We start from the raw sequence: 21,683 nt of genomic DNA, 5'->3' as shown, positions 1-21,683 counted from the left end.
TTTCTTATCAATGTAGAAAATAATTACTGGGAAACTAAAGGTAGAAACATACATTTATTTCCTATTTATACTCTGAAATATTTCCTATCAACATGAACTAGAAACTTTTGTCTTTTTTTTCTTTTCTGCTTTTTTTTTTTGACAGGGTCTCACTACGAAACACTGGCTTACCTAGAACATGCTATGTAGACCTGGATGGCTTCAAACTGGAACTCAGATCTGCCTGCCTCTGCTACCACATTTGGCTACATCTCTGTATTTCTAAAGATGACAAACTAATCTTTAAATTTCGTACAAATATTCAACCTGAAACCTTTTTTTTTGGGGGGGGGGGTGTTTTGAAACATGGTCCCCCTTTAGCCCTAGCTGGCCTGGAACTCACTATGAAGACCAACCTAGCCTCAATCTCAGAGATCTGCCTTCAGAGTGCTAGGTAAAGGCATGCACACCATGCCCAGCCTGAAACCCTTTTCTTTATGTAGTATCTTGTTCTTCTTAGGTTGCTACTTTCTACTGGACAATCCTAAATTATGTACAAACAATAGTTAACAGCTCACCAGTTACATTTTAAATTTCATAGCTCACTGTTTCAGTGAGCAATATACAATTTACCTATCTCTTCAACCAGAGTATTTTCCTTTATTCATATATTTTGTTTAAACTTTAAGATTTCCTTGTGCCTAATCCATGAGGCCTGTGGTCCCTAAAAAGCAGATAATTCTAAAAGAGGAGGAAAAGTTCCCTTCAACAAATGGTTGGTAAAAATATAACACTAGTTCAATAGAACAGCTCCTAAGTTTAGGAGACCAACCAGAAGTAAAAATGGTACAGACAAAGATAATTAGGGGGATAATCGGGTCAAAAGTTGTATGTTCAGAATTTTACTGAAGCTTTTAAGAAAATTTTAAGTTCTCACAGTAGCCCTATATTTCCATATTAATAAATCAGTCATAAACAAAATATCAGAATATTATAGAATTATGGGTCTAAGAACTATTTTACATAGTTGGAAAACTTTGAACTTTGTAGTTAATTTTCAGAAACTGTATCTTAGTATCACATTTCAACTTCATGCCTTAAAATTAGTATAAAAATTATGAGACTGTGGGCTGGAGAGATGGCTCGGTGGTTAAGAACACTGGCTGCTCTAGCAGAGGACCCAGATTCAGTTCCCAGCATCCACATGATGGCTAACAGTCATTAGTAACTCCAGTTCCAGGGGAATCTCACGCCCTCTTCTGACCTCTGTGGGCACTGCACAACATAGGTGCACTTACATACATGCCAGCAATGCACTCATATAAATAAAAAAAAATAAATAAATAAATAAATAAATTGACAAGAGGACTAACTGACTATCAAAATATAATCATATAAAAGCATTTCTACAATTTTAGATTTAAAAGACTAATCTAGGATCCACACTGTAAGTGTGCAATTATTGTAAGTTGAACAGCACTGTATTCACACTTAAAGTCCAGTCAATGTCTTTAGTAAATATTATTACCAAGTACAGTTTAAGCATAATTATTTTGTCAGAATATAAACAAGATTTACTAAAGCTAAGCAAGAGAGGGTTCCTTAAAACTGCTGCTGGTTAACTATATAGCTTGTTGGCAAAAATCTAGCCCTTGAGTCTATCTTCCAAGTAAAGTTCTACAGCATCACAGCCACTTTCACTATTCAGTAATAAATCTGAGCAGATGCAACTGGCCTCTTTCAGTACACAAAAGCTTAAATAGTAACATTAGTATTAGCTCTTCAAAGAAAAACTTGTGCACCCCCTTTGGAAACCATAATGTCAAAAGGAGAACTTAATCTAAGGTAAGTATTTTTGGTGGTAGGGGGAAAAGGAGAAAAGAAGGTATCAGTTTTCAACCACATTTACGTCATTAAAAAAAAAAATCTTATTCCTCTAAGAACAAATAAACATTAGATTCATTTTTAGATGTTTAGTGTCATAAAAGAGCATATTACTCTAGTACAATTTTGGTAAATTAATTACCTTTTCTTTTTAGGTGTGTCTCTTTCGTATTCCACAAAATCAAAAACTAACTTAGACACAATATCATCAACAACTTGATACTGGTTACTCTGTGCAAAGTTTCTGTGTTTCTCACTCAGAAGGTGCTAAAACAAAACAAAAACTGCATCATAAAATTGTATGTTGAGCTAATACTTATTTCTGTCCAGGATTTTTTTAACATTTTGGTCACTAAAGCTAGATTTCCAATGACTATATCAATTAAAAAATCAAAATAACAAACCAAACCAGAACAAATAAATGAAAAAATCCAAAACAAAAATCTTTCCTAAACATCAAGAACTACAATTAGTGGGGCAGTTGGCTCATGCTTGTAATCCAGCACTTGGGAGACAAAAGAGGGAGGACTGCTGCAAGCAGTCTGGTTTACATAGCGAATTCCAAGCCAGCTAGGGCTACATAGCAAGACCCGTCAAGACAGACAGACAGACAAGGACTACATAACCTCGGTACATGCTAATACTTCTGGAAAACATCTTTCCATCTACTATTTCATATAATCACCACTAAGGAGGGCTTAGAGAATTAAATGAAGTCTTACAACTTGACATATATCTAGAAGATAGTTAAAAAACAAACTACAAGGGCTGGAGAGATGGCTCAGCAATTAAGAGCACTTGCAGCCTTCCCAGGACTCCAGTTTGGTTCCCAGCACCTACACGAGGCAACTCACAACTACCTGTAATTCAAGTTCTTGGGGATCTGATAGCCTCTTCTGGAATCCACAGACACCCACACACTTGTGGCATACACTCCAACACATACACATGGTTTAAAAGTAAAAACGGGCTGGAGAGATGGCTCAGCGGTCAAAAGCACTGGCTGCTCTTGCAGAGGAAACAGGTTTAGTTCCCAGCACCTACATGGCAGCTAACACCTGTCCCTAACTCTAGTTGCAGGGGATTGATGCCCTCTTCTGCCTTTGACATTGTACAGCACAGGTGTACTAATATACATGCAGGCAAAACACTCAAAATAAAAATAAATTTTTAACAAAGATTTAACAATAAAAACAAATCTTTACATATATATATTTTAATGAGATCCCCCCTCTTAAAAAATATTTGTATTTAATTAATTTATTTATTTATGGTCTTTTTGAGACAGGGTCTCCCTGTAGCTCCAGCTCACTGAGTTCTGCCTGCCTCTGCCTCCCAAGTGCTGGGATTAAAGGCGTGCACCACCACACCCGGCAAAATATTTTATTTATTATTTTTATGTGTATGTGTGTATTGCCTGCATGTAGGTAAGCACACCTGTGTCATGCGTGTCTGCAGAAGAGGTTGTCAGATCCCCTGGAACTGGAGTTACAGACGGTTGTTAGCTGTCATGTGGGTGCTGAGATTCAAACCCGGATCTTCTGCAAGAACAGCCAGCGTTCTTAACTGCCGAGCCATCTCTCCAGCCCCTTTATATATATAAATAATTTATTATTCTTATTTTATGTATGTGTGTATTGCCTGCATGTAGGTAGGTGCACCCGTGTCGTGAAATGCCCATAGAGGTCAGAAGGGGCTGTTGGATCCCCTGGGACTGGAGTTAAGGATAGTTGTTAGCTTCCATGTGGGTGCTGGGATTCGAACCTGGGTCTTCTGCAAGAACAGCCAGTGTTCTTAACTGCTGAGCCATCTCTCCAGCCCCAGTAAAAATAAATCTTAAAAAAAGCCTATAATAAATGCTGCAAAATACATACATTAAAAGACTCAGCTGAAGAAAATATCCAAAATGAGTAATAATTGCTTCATTACCCAGTGATCATAACAGAAGAAAGAAAATTAGTTTTCCTTTTAAGAATGAGTAAAAGTAAACTAGGCATGGTGGTGCATACCTTTCATCTCAGCACCTAGGACGAGGCAGAGGCAGGCAGGTCTCTGTGAATTCAAAGGCTACACTGGTATACACAGTGAATTTCAGGCCAGAGAAGACTACATAGTGCAACTCTATCTGAAAATAATGTTAAAAAAAAAAAAAGATAAACAAATTCATAGTTTAATTAACTCCTAGAAATAAAGCTTCTTCTGAATGAGATCTCTAGGCTAATTTTACCATTTGTCAGCTGACCAGGGTATTATACCCTAGAACATTCCTGTTTCCCCAGTTACAAGTAACTTAAAATGCTTACACTGTGACTCCATTTGCAAAACCCAGATCCTTCATTGGTCCCTAAGCAATGCAACCTGTGTATTTCTTACTTAAAACTTTTCACATTTGGGACTGGAGAGATGGCTCAGCAGTTGAGAGCACTGACTGTTCTTGCAGAGGACCTGGGTTTGATTTCCAGCACCCACATGGTGGCTAATAACTATCTGTAACTCCAGTTCCAGGGGACTCCGACGCCTTCTTCTGACCTCTGTGGGCACTGCACGACACAGGTGCACTTACACACATGCAGGCAATACACTCATACACATAAAATAAAAATAATAGAATATTTTTAAAAGTTCACATTCAAATTACAGATGTCCTATTGTAAAATGAGAAAATGACCAAAAATTCAAAACTGACGTCAAATTTGTAAGTTCAGAATGAGTTCATATTCTGGGAAGGGAAAAAAAAAATCATTTATTAGTAAAATTCCAGTTTTTAAGTAGGTTCCTCTGTGCATTCAGCTAGTTGCCTTACTTAACACAAAGGTCCTTTCTGTTTTTGAGACAGGATCTTCCTACAGCCCCAGCTGACCTCGAACTACTCTGTTTAGGCTAAACTGACCTCAATCACAGAGATCTGCCTGCCTCTTATCTGCCTGCCTCTTAAGTGTTGAGATTAAAGGCATGTGCCACCATGCCCAGCTTTATCACTTAGGGCTTAATTTAGATTTCTCTGTAAGTTAAGTAACCTTCTTATTTACTTATTTTCATTTTGGGAATTTGGGAGTTAAACCATATATTTCATACATGCTAAGCTCGTGCTTTACACTAAGCTACATCCCTAACCCCTTCCTCATCATTTATTACCATTATACTTTACTACCATAACAGTCATGCTTGTACACACACACACACACACACACATACACACACACACACACACACACACAAAAAAAAACCACAAAACAAAAAACAAACACCTCTATCTTCTACTCCAGCCATACAATATATAAAAGGTAGGGAATGTCTACTTTAGTTCTTGACCTCCAGTACTAAAAAAAATTGTGTATTTGCATATGTGTATAAGGCAAAGGACAACCTCACATGTCATTCTTTCCTCAGGTACTGTCCACCTGGAAATCATCAAGTAGCCTAGCAGACCAGCAAGCCCCAGGCATCAGCCTGTCTCTACCTCCTCAGCATTGGGACTTTAAAGTGCATACCACCATGCCTGTTTTTTTTATACAGATTCTGAGGATCAAACTCAGGCCCTCTGTAAGCCTTTACTGACTGAGCCATCTCCTAAACCCTCACAAATATTTACTAAACCAATCTCTTGGCATGGTAAAATTGAGTCACTGTGAAAGCTAAGATTCAAAAAATACATTTTGAGGGGTTTTTTTTGGTCAAAAATAGGGTTTCACTGTAGAGCCCCAAATGGTCTCAAACCCAGGATCCTTCTGCACACTGCTTCCCAAGTGCTCGGATTACAGGAGTAGGCTACCAAATTCATCTTTATTTTTGATGGCTAAGCAACATATAAATCAAAAACTGTAAAACACATTCTTAAATTTCACTCTCAAACCTACTTTCACAAATTTACCCTCTTTGCAGCAACCAGTGGGCAACTTTCTCATTATTTAGTTCCAATATTTTCTGAGCATCAAATTAGGATGGTAAATATTAAGAAAAACTAATTTTCTAGATTGTTCTTTTCACACAACACAAAGCAAATCTCCAGACCAATCAGTTACTTTAATTTAAAAATGATCTGAAGGGGCTAAAGAGATGGCTCAGCGGTTAAGAGCTCTGACAGCTTTGGTCTCAGCACCACATGACAGCTAACAACTGTCCATAACTCAAGTTCACGTGGATCAGTTGCTATCTTCTGACCTCCTCAGGCTGCATGACATGGGTACACTTAAACACATACAGGCAATACACTCATACACATAAAATAAATTTTAAAAAAATATTAAAGGGCTGGAGAGATGGTTCAGGGGTTAAGAGCACTGGTTGTTCTTGCAGAAGACCTGGGTTCGAATCCCAGAACCCACATAGCAGCTAACAACTGTTAACTCCAGTTCCAGGGGATCCAACGGCCTCTTCTGTCCTCGAGGGCACTGTATGACACGGGTGCACTTACCTGCATTCAGGCATAACACTCATACACATAAAATAAAATGTTTTAAAAAATATTAAAAATGATTTAAGTGAGAAGGGAAACATTTCTAAGATATTTTAGTTTCTGGGTAGTAATTTTTAACTAACTGTATTCCTTTATTAGATAAGCAAAACAAAACAAAACAAAAACCTGGTAAAACTACATTTGGGGTTATAAAACAATCAAATTCCAATTTAAGAATATAAAGTGAAAGCCAGGCATAGTGGTGTACACCTTTGATCCCAGAACTTGGAATTCAGAGCTAGATGAACTCTGTGAGTCCGAGTTCCAGGCCAATCAGAATTACACAGACACAAAGACAAATAACAAAACAACCTCGAAACAAAGTAACAACAACAACAACAAAGTATATTTACAACCCGATATGCCTTGGGAACTTCTATCACTGCTAGGTGCAGGCCATCATCTTGTACTCTTTGATTCTATCAGCCAGTTCTGGACTTTCCCCTGAATTTCCTATATCTACCATGTGTGCAATTTCCTGAGGCCTGAAGAGGGTGTTAGATCCCTGGAACTGGAGTTAAGCACTGTTGAGAGTTACGAGTGCTGGGAACTGAACTCAGGTCTTCTTCAAGAGAAGCCACTGCTCTCAACCAGAGTCATCTCTCCAGCCCCTCCCTTTATTTCAGTATCAAGAATTGCTGTTATCTACTTTTCTGTAGTTGCTACTTAAATGTCACCTTATTACTTAGGAATTTCCTGCGCAGTCTAAACAGCAACATCTCCATTCCGGTTTTATGTTTTCTTCAAGTACTGAACTAATATTGTCTATACATACTTGTTTTTAATCTTGTAGTTATCTATCTTCATTTTCCTCCCTTGTTCCACAAAATATAATCTTCACAAGGGTAGAAAATTTTAATGTTATTCACCCAGCACAGTGATGTATACATAGTAAGTGCTCAATAAAGGTCTGTTGAGTGAATAAAAATTGTTTTGCAATGTTCATTTCCCTCCTTTGGTTTCTTAAATTCTTAATGTTTCAGGCTACAGTTTTAATGCACTGGTCTAGCATGTTCAAAGCTCTGCGTTCAGTCCCCAGAGCCAGAAAACAAAGAGAAAAACATACTATTTATAATTACCATGTTGCAAACTATAATCAGAATAGTATAAAATTTAAACAGAAAAATATTTTTCAGAGTTTTAGAAAAATCAATTCATTAAGTATAAAATCACATTTACAGTTTCAAGATCCTCATATTTCTGTAAGCAACATTCACAATATCCTTTTTTTCTCTTCTCCTTCAACTGGAGTTGAACTGGGATTCCACCACATTTATCACCATCTGTATGAATTCTGGTAACAGAAAAACATGGTAAAAAAAATTAACTGCTAAACCTATGGAATAATTTTTAAAATTTACTATCTTAAATACCTTTAACTACACCTCTTTTTAAAAAATAGAAAAGTTAAAGACATAATGAATAGTCTAGAGAATACTTCAGATAGTTCCGGAGAAACAATACATTTTCATTATTTGCAAATATTTGGAGCCTCACTCCCCATCTACGATGTCTAAATAATGCACACTTAGATTCAAATCAAGTCTAGCACATGGGCAATAAAAATATACATGGGATCAGGCATGATGGCTCATGCCTTTAATTCTAACACTCAGGAGGCAGAGGCAAGTAGATCTTTGTGAGATTGAGGCCAGCCTGGTCTACATATCAAGTTTTAGGCCAGCTAAGGTTACAGGTAGACCCTGCCTCAAAATAAACAAACAAATAAATAAAACACACACACACAAACACGGGAAAAAAAAAACAGTCACAGGAAAAAACCAGTCAGGGCAATGACTATAAACAACATATACACCACTACTATGGCATGAAATACACCCCTTCAAGAAAAGTTTAAGATTGTCATCTAAATAATACTCCTAAGAATAAAGACCCAAAACCAACCTTAGTTTAGCCTGAGTTTGCTTTTGGATGCTAGATGGCTTATCTACATCAAATGGACTGCAAGGCTTCTGAGTAGAATAATTTATAAAAGGCATATTGGTCAGCTGAAGATAAAATGGCCTATAAGACCTAAAATAATAAAAAGACAAACACATGAGCTTCTCTCAGATAAAATAAAGGGTTTTTGTTGTTTTGTTTTTATTATTATTTTATGTGTATGAGTGTATTGCCTGCATGTATGTAAATGCACCCGTGTTGTGCAATTCAGCAGAGGTCAGAAGAGGGTTTTGGATGCCCCTGGAACTGGAGTTAAGGATGGTTTGTAGCCGCCATGTGGGTGCTGGGAATCAAACCCAGAACCTCTGCAAGAGCAGTCAGTGCTCTTAACTGCTGAGCTATCTCTCCAGCCCCTAAAAGTTTTAACTCTTATATTTCAAAACCATACAGTTCACCTCAAATCTGAAAAAAACAATAGGTTTGGTAAAGGTAATTTTCAAAGAACCGATTTGTAGGCCTATTTTTTAAACATTTATAGCAATTCAAATATTTTAAAAATATAACAAACTATTGTCTAAACTATTTTATTACATAATTTAGTCACATTAAGCATTCATCAACTTGTGAGATCCTTATGACCATGTTTCTCTAGAGTGCTCACCTTGCAAAACTGGAAACCCTACCCACTGAACAATACCTCTCTGCTCCTGCAAGGCCTTTAGCAACCACCATTGAATCTGACTCTTCTGTATGCTTCATGTAAATAGATAACGCAGTATTATTCCTTATTTCTCTTCAGATAATGTCCTGAAGGCTAATCCATGTTGTTGCACGTCACAATTTCATACTTAAGAAACCACATTATTGCACTGTGTGCATACACACATAACATTATCTTCCCCATTTTGTTTATCCATACATTTGCTGATGGACTGGGGTTGTTTCTATCTTTTAGTTATTTGTTTCTTGGATAGTAGCTATTCTAATGGATCTATAGTAATATCTTACTGTGATTCCGACTTGCATTTCTCTTTTCCTTTTCTGACAGAGGTTATTTACCTATTCTATATCAACCCCTTATATGGCTTGACCTCTTTGATTTACTGGGTTAATCTTTGTATTATGTTCTTTCCTAAGACGTACAGAAATTTAAAGTTGTGATATGGTCCAATTAAATTTTGGCCTGTATCTTTGGTGTCAGATCTAAGAACCTATTGCCAAATACGTTACGAAGTTTTCCCGTTTTCTTCCAAGAGTTCTCTATTTTTAGGTCTTTGATCTATTCTGAGTTAATTTTAGTACATAAAGGTCCAACTTTATTCTTTCTCATGCAGATACATAATTTCTCAGTCTTTTATGAAGATTGCTCTTTCCCCCATAGAAGGATCGTCTCATCCCTGTTGACTATCATTTGATCACAAAGGTGTAATTGTGTCTGGGCTATCTAGTCTAATCCATCAACCTGTATCAAATTATTGTTATATATTCATAACCTAATTTTGAAACAGGATTTTGCTATGCTGCTCAGGCTGGCCTGGAACTTTTAAATATTTCCAACTCTGCCTCCATTGTAGGCACGTACCATCACACCTTGGCCAGGCCTAAGGAAAGTTGCACTTTCCTTCACAATAATGCATTAACAATTTTTTTAAAGATTAATTTTACTATTTGCGTGTATGTGTGGATGCCTGCAGAGGCCAGAGGAAGGCAGTATCATATCCCCTGGAGCTAGAGTTACAGATGGTTGGGAGCTGTCTAACATGGGTATCTAGAATTGAATTCATCTTCTAAAAGAGCAGCAAATACTCTTAACCGTCAAGCAATCTCTCCAGTCTCCATAACACTTTTTATTTATTTATTTTTATTTTATGTGTATGAGTGTATTACCTGCATGTATGTAAATGTGCCCATGTTGTACAGGAGGAAAGAAGAGGGTGTCAGATCCCCTGGAACCAGAGTTACAAACGGCTGTTAGCTACCATGTGGGTGCTGGGATTGGAACCCAGGTCTTTTGCAAGAGCATCCAATGCTCTTCATCACTGAGCCATCTCTCCAGCCCCAATAACACATTTTTTTAAAAAGAAACTTTCAATATACCTTTGCCACCCCAATCAGTACCCAGGAGAATTAGCCAACCATGACCAAAGGAGAAATCAGAAAGTCAAGAGAAGGCAACCTAGTTGTTCCATTCCAAACTAACTTGTTTGTGTTTGTTAATTCTCATTTAGATTATCACAGCAAACCTAAGAGCGAGTTTTGGAAAGCTATTATATTACATGTCATATTTAGGTTTTGTATTTACAGGTAGTATCTAATAATTTTTCTGTACATTTACAGGGGAAGCCTTTAGTAGCTGTTCTAAACCATAAGGTATTGCATTTAGCCAGAGAGACTGATTATTTAAAATACTAAAAAATGAAATGGTTTCACAATTGGTCTGAACCAGATACTCCGAAAATAATTTATAAAAGGATCAAACTAAATTTGGCCTTTGAGCACAACCAGATGTTACAGGAACTAAAATATATTAGTGGGAATAACCTAATAAGATTTTCTCCTTTAATACTAACTCAATTTACATGATACACATTGGACTTGGATACTTACTGGCTCACATCTTCAACCTTTAGAAATGGCTTTTTGAGTCTTCCTGCTTGAGGACAGAAAACATGATTAGATATCTGCAAGCCATTGATTTTTTTTTCCCCCAATACCTTACATTATGAAAAAGAAAATCCTATCTACTTGAAAGGTTTAAGCCTCAGATAAATACTTTTCAGTATCACTCTCCCATCCCCAATTATCAGCTCTGTCCATATTCTCAGAATTTGTTTTGTTTTTATAACAGAAACGCCCTACTGTAGCCCAGGCTGGCCAGGAACTTCTCTTACTCCTGCCTCAGTGTTGGGATTATAAGTCTATGATGTCAACACAACTAGCCACTTAAGATTCTTAAATTGAACAGCATTTCCAAAGGTTCTATGAACAGGACAACTCTTTTATTTTTACTAAATTCTAACTTAATCCCTCTAATTGGGCTGGAGAGTTGGCTCAGTATGTAAGAACACTGGCTACTCTTGCAGAGGACCTGGGTTCAATTTCCAGAACCCACATGGCAGCTAACAACTGTAACTCCAGTTCCAGGGAAATCCAATACCCTCTTCAGATCTCTGTGGGCATTTCACAACATGGAGTGCACTTACACACATATGGGCAATACACTTATACACATTAAAAAAAAAAAAAAATCCCTCCAATTATAAACAACAAATCACAGTATTAGATTTCTGCAAAGCTATTTCAAAACTGTTTATGCTTATCACATTAAATGAACTTGAATAATTGCTTTTTCTGAGAATCTCATGAGCTGTTTTATCAAAAATATTTTATTATGTGAGTGTTTTATCTGCTTGTATGTAAGTGCACCACATGTGTGCAATGCCCACAGAGGCCAAAAGAAGGTATGGGATACATTGGAACTGAAGTGGGTCACCATGTGGGTCCTGGGAATTGAACCTGGGTCCTCTGGAAGAACAGAAAGCTTTTTCTTAATGGCTGAGTCATCTTTCCAGCCCCAGAATCTCATGAGTTTTTAAAGAAAGGTTTTAAAAGTATTAATTTGGGAGCTGGAGAGATGGCTCAGTGATTAAGTTACAACTTAGAGTTTGGTTCTAAGTATATACTAGACAGTTCACAACTAGGGAATATAGTCTAGGGAATCTGATGGCCTCTTCCAGACTTGGCAAGTACCTGCACTCACTGTTCATACATATGTGTACACACACAGACACATACAGACACACAAAATTAGTAATTTTAAAAAAATCTTAAAAATAATAATTTGGGGAGTGCAGTGTAGGCGCCACCAGGGTACTAGAGGGGGTCTGTTTTTAAAATGACCAAGGAATCCTTGAATAAATCATTTGAAGGACTTAGAAGATCATTCTATAATTTTTGGTGCTGTATTGAAGACCGAATCTAGGGCATCATGAATTTGAGGCCTTGACCGTCATATAATTTCTTCTGCTTTCTAGAAGCAAATCAAACATACTCAGGGATAGCAAAGCTACCGGAATACTTACTTCTTGCTTTTTGTATTCCAATACCAACTTTTTTCCCCTAAAAAGAAAAAAGGAAAAGATTCAATGAAAAATACTGGGTTTGAAAATAAAACAAAAATTGCAAAGGCAACTATTCAATATACTCAAGATATACTTACATAGGAAACATACTATATAAAAGAGAGGCATTTATTGTTTTTTTGGGGAAAAAAATCTTGCTTTTTAAAATAAATCCAACCAAATAAATAGCATTCCAGAACCTAGTCATTTCTATAAAACTCAATCCTACTTTACATTCTTTTTTTGGGGGGGGGGTGATACTGAACCTATGCCCTCATGCTCTTAGCCCTTGAATTCTAGATGTTTTAGCCTTTAATTAATGAAAGTAAATTAAGGAAAACGTACAGTTAACAAAATAGTCTGCCAATTCAGATCTATATGAAATACGTACCATACCCCGAGGGCAACCAATCCATTGACTGTAACTAAAAACTATGGACAATAAGAAATTATATGGGTATGTAAAAATTTTAAGGAAGCAGATTGTGCAAGGGGGTCAAACTTCAGTCATGAAGGTGGCAGAATCAGTGGCCCAAACTTCTTTCTCTTCCACTTGTGTCCTAGGGGTGTATTCCAGTTATAAACTGTAGTTATAAAGGTAGTACAGGCAGCTAAAATGAGGAAACCCTCAATTTCTTACTATAGGAACTAGAAAAAGGGCCTTTGTGGACTAAAGATTCAAAGAGAAATGCAAGGAAAGAGCAAGCTGAAGAAGGGACACCCGCCTCCCCAATTTGCTATACATGTTCCACATGTGTGCTAGGCTTAACCTTACATATACTACTGATAGTTCCAAAGTGGCAAGTATAGAAAGGGCTTTGAAAATGCAACTAAGATTTAAATCACTGTCCAAATCTTAGATTAACCCATATTATGTAATGTGTGTGAGACAACCCCAAAGCTGTATACAAGTCTAAAAACTGGAATAAGAACCACTATGCATCAACAAAAATTAAGACTGAATTTACAGTCTGAATAAAAGCGGGATGTGTACCTATTAAAACAACAGCAAAAACAAAATCAGCCTTGTTCAGCTATTATAACAGATCTAGAAACTAAACAATGTAACACTGACAATATCTTTTATGTAGTCAAAACTTGTGGGACACATAAAGAACCAAAAATGAAAATGATCAATTCTTAAGAAAAAAGGGTTAAGTGGATGCAAAGAATTTTGAAAGATACACACTGTAAACAAACACAAGGGGAAAGGTACACATTCTCGTTAGAAAATCTATGGAGCCAGGTGCACGTGAGGCAGTTAGAAGTCAAAGTCAGTCTAAGTTTCATAGTGAGTACCAGGCTAGCCAGAGATACATGGAAAGACTGCCTCAAAAATGAAAGGAAGGAAAGAGAAACTATTAAAAAAGAATCCAATAGAAATTGTAGAACTGAAAAAACAGTGTCCAAGACGTAAAATTTACTGGATGGGTTTAACACCAGAACTTAGATGACAGTGAAAAGTCAGCAAATGCAAAGATAAATGAATTGCTATTTCCAGTTGGAAGAGAAAAACCTAAATGAACAGTCTCAGAGATAGTTGGGATCAAGTCTTTACTGTTGTAAAAAGTACATTCTTCCACTCACAGAGCAAGCTGTCTATTACACTACTCAAGTCACTTAAAGACTGAATGAAGGAAAAGCAAACCACAAAAGAATTGTCTAAGAAAATAAGAGAACGAAAAGGAAGCTAAGAGATGAGAGAAATTCCAGAAAGAACAGAGAAATTATGGATTGTAGCTGGGAGAACCAACACAATGGACATAGAAAGGATTCAAAGTGATCTAGAAAACTGGTTAGCAGTTTCACACCTTGTCAGTTGAAAAGTGAAACTACTGATGAGATGGATTAGAAAGAGTGGGATATAGGATCAAGGGAGAACTTACTGGTTTTTTTTGGCTTTTTGAGATAGGGTCTCCTTACAGCCCAGCCCCAGCTGGCCTGGAACTCACTTATGTAGACCAAGCTGGCCTTGAACTCAGAGATCTGCCTGCTTGTTTTTTCTAATAGACAGAAAAAGGTTGACTTTATATAGAAACTTCAAAGGTGAAACCAGAAAAGAATGGAATATATGAAGGTATGGGAACAGAGGAATAACACAGTACAAAACCCAGTATGGTTAAGAAATGTCTCAAGCTTAAACTAACTAGCTATATGACATAACAAAATTTTATTACTCTACCATTTAGAGGAAAAGTATATTCTCTATGGTCCCAAAGAAGATTTTCTTAGGCAATAGGCTAATTTTTCTACAAAATAATAGTATCTATTTAAAAACAATTTAAAAAAGCTCCTCTCCCAGAAATGTATACTTCATGAATACAATCTTCAAGTTAAATGATATACAATTCAGAAATACGCACACATTACAAATGCATATCCATAGAAGAGGGGGTAGAAAGTTTGTAAGAGCCAGGAAGGAGGTACATAAGAGTCCTACAAGCTCCTGGGATTTTGCTCATATGAACCTATAGCAATGGTGTCAGCATGCACAAGACCTATGCAAATTCAAGCAGACAAAACCACAGAATTGTGGAAATGCACATCAGGCCCCAATCTTCATCGAAAAATTATTGGCAGCTGAATAACGCTGGGTATACAAGAGCTGATCTTTGGTCTTTTTGAGACAGGGTTTCCCTGTAGCCCTACCTGGCCTGGAACTTACTATGTAGACCAGGCTGGCCTTGAACTCAGAGAGATCCACCTGCCTCTGCCTCCAGAATGGTGGGATTAAAGGCCTGTGCCACTTGCACTGAAGGATGTCTGGGGACATTAAATTGACACGATAGGCTTAATGCAATGACAGAATGTATGAATTCCAGTGGTGGAGGGGAGACTATGGGAGGGTGCCAATGGGGTAGGGGGTATAATGATGATTAATATTAAAATGTTCTGTATGAAATATACAAAGTCATTAAAAAATTTACAAACAAACAAAAATCCAAATGCTTACCCATGAAATAGTCTGACAACATTTTTTACTTGGCAGGAAATTATTCATATATAAATTAAAAACCAAGCTATAACTTTTTAACAGTCGTTTAAAAATTAAGAAAAAACATACCACATCTCTTACAGAAGTACTTGATTTCTTGAGTACATACAACTCTTTTTTCTTTTGTTCAATGTAGTATCTAATGTCTTTATTGAAAGAAAAAGAAGGGCTTAAGATTAGCAATTTTAACTTTGGAGTTAAATAGTGATGGTTTCCTAGAATTGCAATAAATTAGGTGAAGGATTTACAAGCATAGGTACCACTTACATCAAAATTTTCATTAAGGGGCAGACACACGCATTTATAACAAATATTGTCAAAAGATCCTTACCATCAATATGAAGAATTTTCACGCCCCATGATAAGGCATTTGATAATATACTATTAGAAGGAATAAAATCCTGCAAAAAAAAAAAAAGTTTGTCTAAAAAATTACTGTTTAAAAGAATTAGCTAAGTCTTAATATCACTGAAGAGGTTATTCACAAAGGTCTCTAAAGAGTTACAATAGCAGTGAGGCTGGTGACCCGCACCTTTAACCCCACAGCTTGGGAAGTAGAGGCAGGCAGGTCTCTTGAGTCCAAGGTCAGACAGGGCTACATAGTGAGATCATGTCTTTAAAAAACGTTACGACAGTCATGAAGACCTTATTTTATCTATCTTTTGGTAGTTCTAAATCAACCCAACCCTAGTTAATATATTCCTATTTCTTTTTTGTTTTTGAGACATGGTCACACTACATAGTCCAGACCAGAATGGCTTCAAACTCAAGAGATCTGCCTGCCTCTACCTCCCAAGAGCCGGGAATAGACGCATGCACCACTACACTCAGCTTATTCCTATGTTCGTAACAATTTAATGTACATTGTGAGGCAAACATTCTAAGTTTCAAGTAATATTTCAAAAGGCCACAGATGGGAGTGTTTCTCCAGGAAGTTGCTTCTGTTTCGGGTAAAATGAGATGATGCTGCAACTTGGGCTTTTCCCATCAAAAGACAAGATGTCAAGAGTATCTACAATTTTCAGGTAAATTCTTTGGGGTATGTGGTAGTATGTTATCTGTGTAGTGTATGCAGTGCTGTATACATGCAGTGTGCATACGTATACATGCATGTACAGGCCTTAGGTTGTTGCTAAGTATCTTTCCTCATTCATTCCCCACCTTTTATTTTTTTAAGACAAGGTCTCTCACTGAACCCAAAGCTCACTGATTAAGGTAGGCTGGTTGGTCAACAAGCTTCAGAAATCCACCTGACCCCAACCCCGCCCCCCAAGCCTAGGGTTAAAGGTACCTGTTGCCATGGAAGGCTTTAACCTTTCACATAGATTACAGGGATCCAACTCAGGTCCTCATGCAGGTGCTTTACTGATTGAGCCATCTCCCCAGCCGCCAGTTAAATACTTATTATTTATTTATTCCATGTGTGCATGCCTATGTGTATGTGTCTGTGCATGTGTGCACATACCATGATGCCTGTGTGGTGGTCAGAGGACAACTAGCTGGAGTCTGTTCTCTCTGTCCATCATGTGGGGCTCAGGGATCAAATAAAGGTCACCAGTCTTGTCAGCAAACACTACCCACCAAGCAATCTTGCCAGCCCACATTTTTTTTTAAACTTCTGGTCTTTAGGAGATGGTCTCCCTGTAGCCCCAGCTGGCCTGCAACTTGCTATGTAGACCAGGCTAGGCTCAATCTCAGAGATCCACCTGAAGACCTATGCCACCATGCCTGGCTCATAATTAAGTTTTTAATAACAAAATATAGATGAGTTTGGTGGTGTATATCTATAATCCTAGCACCTGGGAAGTTAAGCTACATGGCAAGTTTGAGTCAGCCTTGTCTACATGAGGACTTGGCTCAGAAAATCAAAAATAAAAAAGCACAATATACATTGTGCATTTTCTTTTTTATTTCACACGGGGTCTCTAGTCCTGGTTGGCTTTGAACTAACTGCTTAGGATGGCCTTGAACTTCTGATACTCCTACCTCTACCTCCTCAGTGCCAGGATTATAGGCATACACTGCTATCTCAGGTTGATGATGTGCTGGGGGTTGAACCCTTACCTATGCTAGGAAAGCACCGTCCCAACTGAGCTACTCTCTGGCCCACACATTGTGAATTTTTTTAAAGTTCCTACTCACATGATCCTTGATAGCTTTTTCAACTAACAATTTTCCTCGGCTTAAACACACCTATAAGACAAACAAACAAAGAGTTGTAATATAGTGTTTCATCAGAGAAAATTTTAGAAAATTGAAATAATTAAAATAGATATATATTGTTTATATAGTCTCAATGGTATCAACAGAGGAAGCATATGGTCAAAAGTGACTTTTTAAAAAAAATATTTTATTTCTATTTTATGTGTCTAAGTATATTGCCTGCATGCATGTGAATGCACCCGTGTAGTGCAATTCCAAGGAGGTCAGAAGAGGGCTTCAGATTCCCCTGGAACTGGAGTTAAGGATGGTTCATAGCCGCCATGTGGGTTCTGGGAATCGAACCCAGATCCTCTGCAAGAGCAGTCAGTATTCTTAACTGTTGAGCCATCTCTCCAGCCCCCAAAAGTGACTTCTTCAGTGTCTTGGCAAGATAGACTATTGAAAAGTTCTTTTTTTAGTGGAGAAAAAAGAAAAGCAACTGGAAGCCCAAGGGAATACTTCTGCAGATGGAAATTAAATAGCTGGGTCCCACTGAGAATTTGAAATCAACAATTTTCGGGTCAAGATTTTAAATTTTCTGGCTTTGGTGGTACATTAGAGGCACATTCTAGGCAAACATTCCATTCTACCATTTATATCCCTAATCCTTTTTCTATCTTTCATTTTGAGATAAGATCTCACTAAGTTGGCCAGGTAGGCCCCGAATTTGCTATCCTCCTTCCTCAAACTCCCAAGGAGTTGACATTACAGGCCTGTGCCATCAGGTCTGGCTTAGTTTCTTAATAAACTGAAGATTTAAGAAAAATAAGCTTTATATGCTATTTTTGCAGCTTATTTCACTTTTTTTAAAGTAAGACACCATGAAAAAGCAGTTGAATTGCTATGAGCAAAAGTGAAATGGGAGCTAATCACTAGGATATTATCTTCTTACTTCACAAAGACATTAATGCACAAGCCTGCCTTGGTCTCTTCCTGTTTTCTCATTTCCCCTCCCTTTCATATGGCTGTAACTGATAAATTGACCAAGATTTTTAAATGGCAATTAATTATACTTCAATCTAACAGTTTAGATACATTAAACATTCTAACAATCTCTTATCCTAAGTATTTAGTTTGTTCTTCCTTGTGTAGTCCAACTTAATAGCAATGGAGTGACAGGAGTGTATTGTCAGTAATTCTTTAAAATGGATTAATAATTTTTTTCTTTTTTTTGTCTTTTTTGAGACAGGGTCTCCCTGTAGCCCCAGCTGGCCTGGAACTCACTATGTAAACCAGGCTGATCTTGAACTCATGAGATCCCTCTGCCTCCCAAGTGCTGGGATTAAAGGTGTGTATCACCATGTTCGGGGTCAAACAATAGATAGTTTATGCTCTGTGGGCCATATGGTCTTTATCAGAACTACTGAATTCTGCTTCGTGCATGAAAGCAATCCAGACACACAACAATTTACACATACATTTTCTATTTGCCACATACTGATTTTTTTCCTACCAGTGACTTGAATATAGTTTCTATTTTTTTCTTCAAAAGAATGAGTGGAAAAAAAAAAAAAAAAGAAAAGAAAAGAAAGAAATGGCATGCCCAGTGATACAGGCCTTTAATCCCAGCACTCCTGAGGCAGAGGCAAGCAGATCTCTGTGAAATTGAAGCAACACTGGTCTACATATCTACAGAGTGAGTTCCAGACTGGATGGGGCTATGGGAGACCCTGTCTAAAATTTTTTTAAAAATTAATAAAAATACATATAAAGAACGACTACTACCTTTTTAGTTGCAAATCATTCTTTTTAAAACATTTTATTCTTATTTAAAACATTATTATTTTTTTATTTTATGTGTACAAATACATTGCCTGCATGTAGGTAAGTGCACCCATGTCGTGCGGTGCTTGTGGAGAACAGAAGATACTGTTGGATCCCCTGGAACTGGAGTTATGGACAGTTGTTAGCTGCCATGTGGGTGCTAGGATTTGAACCCGGGTCTTCTGCAAGAACAGTCTGTTCTTAACCGCTGAGCCATCTCTCCATCCCCAAAACATTTTATTCTTATGAGTGTTTTGCATGAATGTATGTAGACATACCACATGTATACGATGCCTGCGGAGGCCAGAAGAGGGCGTTGGATCTCCTGAAACTGGATACAGATTTGAACCACCACATGGAGTGCTGGGAACTAAACCCAGGTCTTCTGGCAGAACACTCAGTGCTCTTAATTGTTGAGATACCTATCCAGCCCCAGCTGTAAACTATTCTAAAACAATATAAGCTACGCTAAAGTAGAAGTATATACTTTAGGAATCGGGTCATGACTATATTAAGGAAAAAAAAAAGAAGCTTCACATCTACAGTTTTGTAACTGATCCACCTAAGTTCTGTCAGCCTGCTACTGAAAAACCAGTCAGCTAGGGTGACACATACCTGTAAACCCAGCATTTGGGACGCTGAGGCAGGAATGCTGAAAGTTTGAGGTCTACCTCTCTGGACTATAGGGAGTTCCAGGCCAGACTGAGATGGCTACACAGTGAAACCTTGACTCAAAAGAAAACCAGCAGATCCTCTTTCCAAGAGCCTCATATCATATATAACACACTTACTGTGTCTGGAGACTTAAATGAACTTCCATCATGGCTGGGATGAGGTGAGGTAGTTTCTACAGTATAAGCAGACTCTGGACTTGGTACAGGAGAAATCCGACTCAATGTTTGTGCATACTTTGCTTCCTTTTTATTTGAAATAAGATAACTGATATCTTTGCTGAGAAATTCTTCAACTCGCTAAGGAAAAACAGTATTTTTAATAAAAAAAAAATCCATAAACCCATAAGCCATTTCAAACACAATGTACAGTATAAAATTCCAATATGATACATTTTAACACCTTACAAATTGGTGTTTTCTTATGCTGTATTTTTCTGAGCACAGAGTTCTGAGCAATTATAGTTGGTATTCCAGTAACAATATAATAATGACATACACTAAATGTTATGCTTAAGGACAGTGCTGGATAGCTTTGGTTGTCAACTTGAAACACCTGGGCTGAGGGAGTCTCAACTGGGGAACTGCCTCCATTAGACTGAACTGTGGCCATGTCTGTGGGGTATTTTCTTGATTTTTGAGTGACATGGAGGGCCCAGTATACTGGGGGTGGTGCCACCCCTGGGCAGGTGGTTCTGTATTGTATGAGAAGGCAGGCTGAGCATGGGCCAGGGGAGCAAGCCTATAAGCAGTGTTCCTTCAAGGCCTGTGCTCCAGCTCCTGCCTCCAGGTTCTTGCCCTGAGTTCCTATCTTGGGCTCCCTCAGTGACGAATTGTGACCCAACAGAAGTAAGCTAAATAAACCCTTTCCTCCCCAAGGTGGTATTGGTCAGAGTATTTTTGTCACAGCAATGGAGAAACAACCTAGAACAAGCACTTTATCCTAATTAATGTTAACATATACTCTCATGGCACTTATCTACATTTTTCACATATAAAACTGAAGTGACTTGCTTCAGGTCACACCAAAAAAACTTTCTATAATGATGAACTGTTCTTTGCCTACACTATGTAATATGGTAAAAACTTGCTTTATGTGGTTATTAACCACCTGAAATACAACAAGTGTGACCAGGCCACCGATTTTAAATTTCACTTACTGTTAATTTAAATAGTCTTAAACAGTTATTGGCTACTATATAATGATTTAGAACTTGGCTCTAAATATCTTCAAAAGCTTAAACATATAAGAGGAAAGGAATATTTACCCTCAAAAGTATAAGATTGTTGAAAGAAAAACTTTCCTCTTAATATGTTTTATATTAACATACTTACCAAAGTCAATGTTATTAAAGATCATTCACCATCCATACTAGTACTATTAAAACACATACTGCATAAATACATTATTTAAAATAGTAAATACAAAGTAGAAATAGCTAACATTCTAGGTTTTTAAGAGAAGCTCCATCTCCTACACATTTTACTATAATTAAGAGGCAGGCAGATCTTTGTGAGTTCGAGGCCAGCCTGGTCTACATAGTGAGTTCCAGGACAGCTGGGGCTACAAGGAGACCCTGTCTCAAAAAGACAAAAACAAACAAACAAACAAAAACCCAACAACAAAAAACTAAGCTGGGCACACACAATTAATCCCAGCATGTGGGAAGCAGAGACAGGCAGAGTTCCAGGCCAGTTGGGGTTAAAGG

General features: G+C 37.5%; 1 protein-coding gene across 2 annotated transcripts in view; it reads right to left on the bottom strand.

Moving 5' to 3' along the window:
- The window catches only part of Dbf4 (DBF4 zinc finger), a 30,170-nt gene that overhangs the window by 1,521 nt on the left and 6,966 nt on the right, over nucleotides 1-21,683 (bottom strand). Inside the window, exons 3-11 of one of the 2 annotated variants that reach the window (XM_017795442.2) lie at nucleotides 20,095-20,274; nucleotides 17,480-17,530; nucleotides 15,669-15,738; nucleotides 15,407-15,483; nucleotides 12,304-12,340; nucleotides 10,829-10,871; nucleotides 8,225-8,353; nucleotides 7,499-7,613; nucleotides 2,006-2,130 (exon numbers count right to left, since the gene is read on the bottom strand). In XM_017795442.2, the coding sequence (XP_017650931.1) occupies nucleotides 2,006-2,130; nucleotides 7,499-7,613; nucleotides 8,225-8,353; nucleotides 10,829-10,871; nucleotides 12,304-12,340; nucleotides 15,407-15,483; nucleotides 15,669-15,738; nucleotides 17,480-17,530; nucleotides 20,095-20,274 (827 nt within the window). Of the gene's footprint in view, nucleotides 1-2,005; nucleotides 2,131-7,498; nucleotides 7,614-8,224; nucleotides 8,354-10,828; nucleotides 10,875-12,303; nucleotides 12,341-15,406; nucleotides 15,484-15,668; nucleotides 15,739-17,479; nucleotides 17,531-20,094; nucleotides 20,275-21,683 lie in introns of both variants that reach the window. The other variant, XM_008822496.3, reaches the window with a different exon arrangement.

The sequence above is a fragment of the Nannospalax galili genome, unplaced genomic scaffold (assembly GCF_000622305.1).
Source record: "Nannospalax galili isolate Female #2095 unplaced genomic scaffold, S.galili_v1.0 scaffold85, whole genome shotgun sequence".
NCBI lineage: Eukaryota > Metazoa > Chordata > Mammalia > Rodentia > Spalacidae > Nannospalax > Nannospalax galili.
The sequence above is the reverse complement of the archived record's forward strand: the minus strand, read 5'-3'. Positions and strand labels throughout refer to the sequence as shown.